The 3,450-nt window shown below is 35.9% G+C and overlaps 1 protein-coding gene across 4 annotated transcripts in view; it reads right to left on the reverse strand.

Annotated features, from left to right (window-relative positions):
* PIK3R3 (phosphoinositide-3-kinase regulatory subunit 3) overlaps positions 1-3,450 on the reverse strand; it is a 155,627-nt gene that overhangs the window by 49,731 nt on the left and 102,446 nt on the right. For all 4 annotated transcript variants that reach the window (XM_003801412.2, XM_012812481.2, XM_012812480.2 and 1 more), the window contains exon 3: positions 327-425. In XM_003801412.2, the coding sequence (XP_003801460.1) occupies positions 327-425 (99 nt within the window). The remainder of the gene's footprint in view (positions 1-326; positions 426-3,450) is intronic.

Raw genomic sequence — 3,450 nt, forward strand, 5'->3', positions numbered from 1 at the left:
AAAAAAAAAAAATAGGGTTATTGGAAGGTTAGTTTCATTAATAACTTTAGGCTGTGACTTCTATTTCATCTGTAACATCTACTTTATACTTCTTATTCCCTTATATTTCAGGAGTTTACACTTTTTATTTTATTGCTACATTAAAAAAACAGTTGCCATTTTTATGTATATAAATAATTAGCCGAACAACTAAAATTTACATATATAAATTAAATTAAAATACGAAAATTTGTGTGTAAGATTTAAATAAAATACAGAAATATCTGTATATCCAGAACCAAAATAATGCTAAGACAGCACTAACAAAAAGGCTGAGAAGAACTTACCGCAAAGTCAAAGTATAATCTCCCTGCATTTTTGTTGAGGCATCTCGGACCAAGAAGGTACCATCTGGCATGTCCCGTAACTTGTCATTCACCTCTTCCCTAAAGAACAGAATTAAAGAAAAAAATGTAAGCACTAGTTGTCTTTGCATATTAATTATTAAGGCTACTTGGGAAGTGGGTATGTCTGGTTATAGAATTATGGAGGCCTCCTTATGGAGGTCATTTAATTCCTCTCCCTAGATGCTCTTTCTATTTTGATTTTTGTTGTTATACACTCTAAGGAAGGTCTATTTGATTTTTAAACTCTTCCAGATTTCAGTTGTGTATAGGAGATAGTATTTCCTTTAAGTCTTTAGGGCTTCCTTAGGCAGGTTTAAACTTGCAGAATTTCAAGAAAAAAAATAATAGCTGTTTCAAAAGGTTATACGTAATCAACAGTGGTAGCTGAGCTGAGTGGGGTAGGTTGGGAGGGTGGAGGTGAATTTACCAAGTTTATAAACCTTCAATATGATATTCTATAATTTAAATTGATAATGATAAATTGTTTTTTTAATCAGCCTACCTCATGCTTTGATGATAAATTCCTTCTGCAGAGCTGTTTTAGGATTCTAAGGAACACTAGAACACTCAAAAGAAAATGGCAAGGCATAAAAGACCCTAAATTACAGTAGAACTACATGATCTTAAAATATAAATTTAAGTAGCATTTAAATATAATAGACTTTTTTATTATTAACATTAAAATAAAAATGTTCTGATCAATTTTAATATATATTAAGTCCTGTTTAAAAAATAAAGTACAGAATTACCATATGAACCAGTAATTCCATTCACTTCTGGGTATGAACACAAAAGAATTGAAAGTAGGGATTCAAACAGATATCTGTACACCAGTGTTCATAGCAGCATTATCCACAATAGCCAAAAGCTAGAAACAGTACAAATGGCCATTAAACCCAAATGGCCAGATGAATGGATAAATAAAAATATAGTACATACATATAATGGGATATTATTCAGCCTTAAAAAGAAATAAAATTCGGCTCAGTGCCCATAGCATTGTGGTTACAGTACCAGTCACACACACCACGGCTGGCAGGTTCAAACCCGGCCTAGGCCAACTAAACAATGATAACTACAACCAAAAAATAGCCGGGCATTGTGGCAGGTGTCTGTAGTCCCAGCTACTTGGGAGGCTAAGGAAAGAGAATCGCTTAAGCTCAAGAGTTTGAGGTTGCTGTGAGCTGTGACGCCATAGCACTCTACCAAGGGTGATAGTGAGACTCTGTTTCAAGGAAAAAAAAAAAAAAGGAATAAAATTCTGACACATGCAATACATGAATGAGCCTTGAAGTAAGTGAAATAAGCCAGTTACAAGCAGACAAATATAATTTCACTCATGGGAGGTAGTTGTATTCATAAAGACAAAAATAGCATGGTGATTGCCAGGGAGGAGAAAATAGGAAGTTATTATTTAATGGACACAATTGGGGAAGATGAAAAGTTGTAGAGATATATGGTGGTGAAGATTACACAACAATGCAAATATACTTAATACTATTAGACTGAACACTTAATAACAGTTAAAAATAAGGGTAAAAAAAATGAAGTACCACTTTGACGGAGAGAGAGAAGAGAAAAGAAAAAGGGAAGGACAAGTGTATTGACGAATACAGCATCAATCTGGAACCTGGAACCTGATTTGACATAAATGAAAAGGGCTCTTTGAAAAAAAATGCCAGGCAGAGTGGATCACATCTACAATCCCAGCACTTTGGGAAGTCAGCACTAGAGGATCACTTGAGGCTAGGCATTCAAGATAAGTCTGAGCAACATAGCAAGACCCCATCTCTACAAAAAAATAAAAAAAATTAGCCAGGTGTGGTGGCACATGGGTAGAATCCCAGCTGTTCAGGAGGCTGAGTTGGGAAGATCTTTTAAGCCAGTGGTTCTCAACCTGTGGGTTGCAACCCCTTTGTAACAGTGAAAATACATGCTGCATATCAGATATTTACATTACGATTCATAACAGTAGAAAAATTACAGTTATGAAGATAATTTTATGGTTGGGGGTCACCACAACATGAGGAACTGCATTAAAGGGTCGTGGCATTAGGAGGCATTAGGAAGGTTGAGAACCACTGCTTTAATCCCAGGAGTTTGAGGTTACAGTGTGCTGTCATTTTGCTACTATATTCCAATCTGGGTACAGACAGAGACCCTGTCTCTAAAAAAGGAATATACGTTTGAGATCTGTTAAAACAAAGTTTTATGAGAAAAATAAAATAGACAAATAAAATCAAAAAAACATGGTATTCCGATTTTAAAAATACACTATTTTTTCACTCTCTAGTTTGAAAATAATCCCAAACCACATTTTATTCAAAAAGTGAATGCATCCTAGAGTTCTGTTTCTCAAAGTGAGATGTGTACAGTCTACATCAAAATCACCCACAGAAGTTGTGAAATGTAGATTCCTGGGCTCATCTTAATTGATTTTTGTGCATGCAAAGATTTTAGCACCATTGCCTTAGAGAAAAAAAGATATGAAAATTTAAGCATCTGAAAGTATTTTTTATTAAAATGCATGTAATTATCCTAAATGTATGTTTAATTTATTCAGAAACCCATCTTCATTATAATATTAAAAGTAATAACCTGTGGCAGTGCCCGTAGCTCAGTCACATACACCGAGCCTGGTAGGTTCCAATCTGGCCCGGGCCCACTAAACAACAATGACAACTCCAACCAAAAAAAAATAGCTGGGCATTGTTATGGGTACCTGTAGTCCCAGCTACCTGGGAGGCAGAGACATGAGAATTACTTAAGCTAGTGGTTCTCAACCTTCCTAATGCCGTGACCCTTTAATATAGTTCCTCATATTGTGGTGACCCCCAACCATAAAATTATTTTTATTGCTACTTCATAACTGTAATTTTGCGAATTGTAATGTAAATATCTGATATGCGGATGGTCTTAGGTGACCTCAGTGAAAGGATTGTTCAGGCTCGGCGCCTATAGCTCAACTGGCTAAGGTGCCAGCCACGTACACCTAAGGTGGCGGGTTCGAATCCCCAGCCCGGACCCGCCAAACAAAAATGACGGCTGCAACCAAAAAATAGCC

Source organism: Otolemur garnettii, unplaced genomic scaffold, assembly GCF_000181295.1.
Source record: "Otolemur garnettii isolate 467f Iridium unplaced genomic scaffold, OtoGar3 scaffold00210, whole genome shotgun sequence".
In the NCBI taxonomy this organism is placed as follows: Eukaryota; Metazoa; Chordata; class Mammalia; order Primates; family Galagidae; genus Otolemur; species Otolemur garnettii.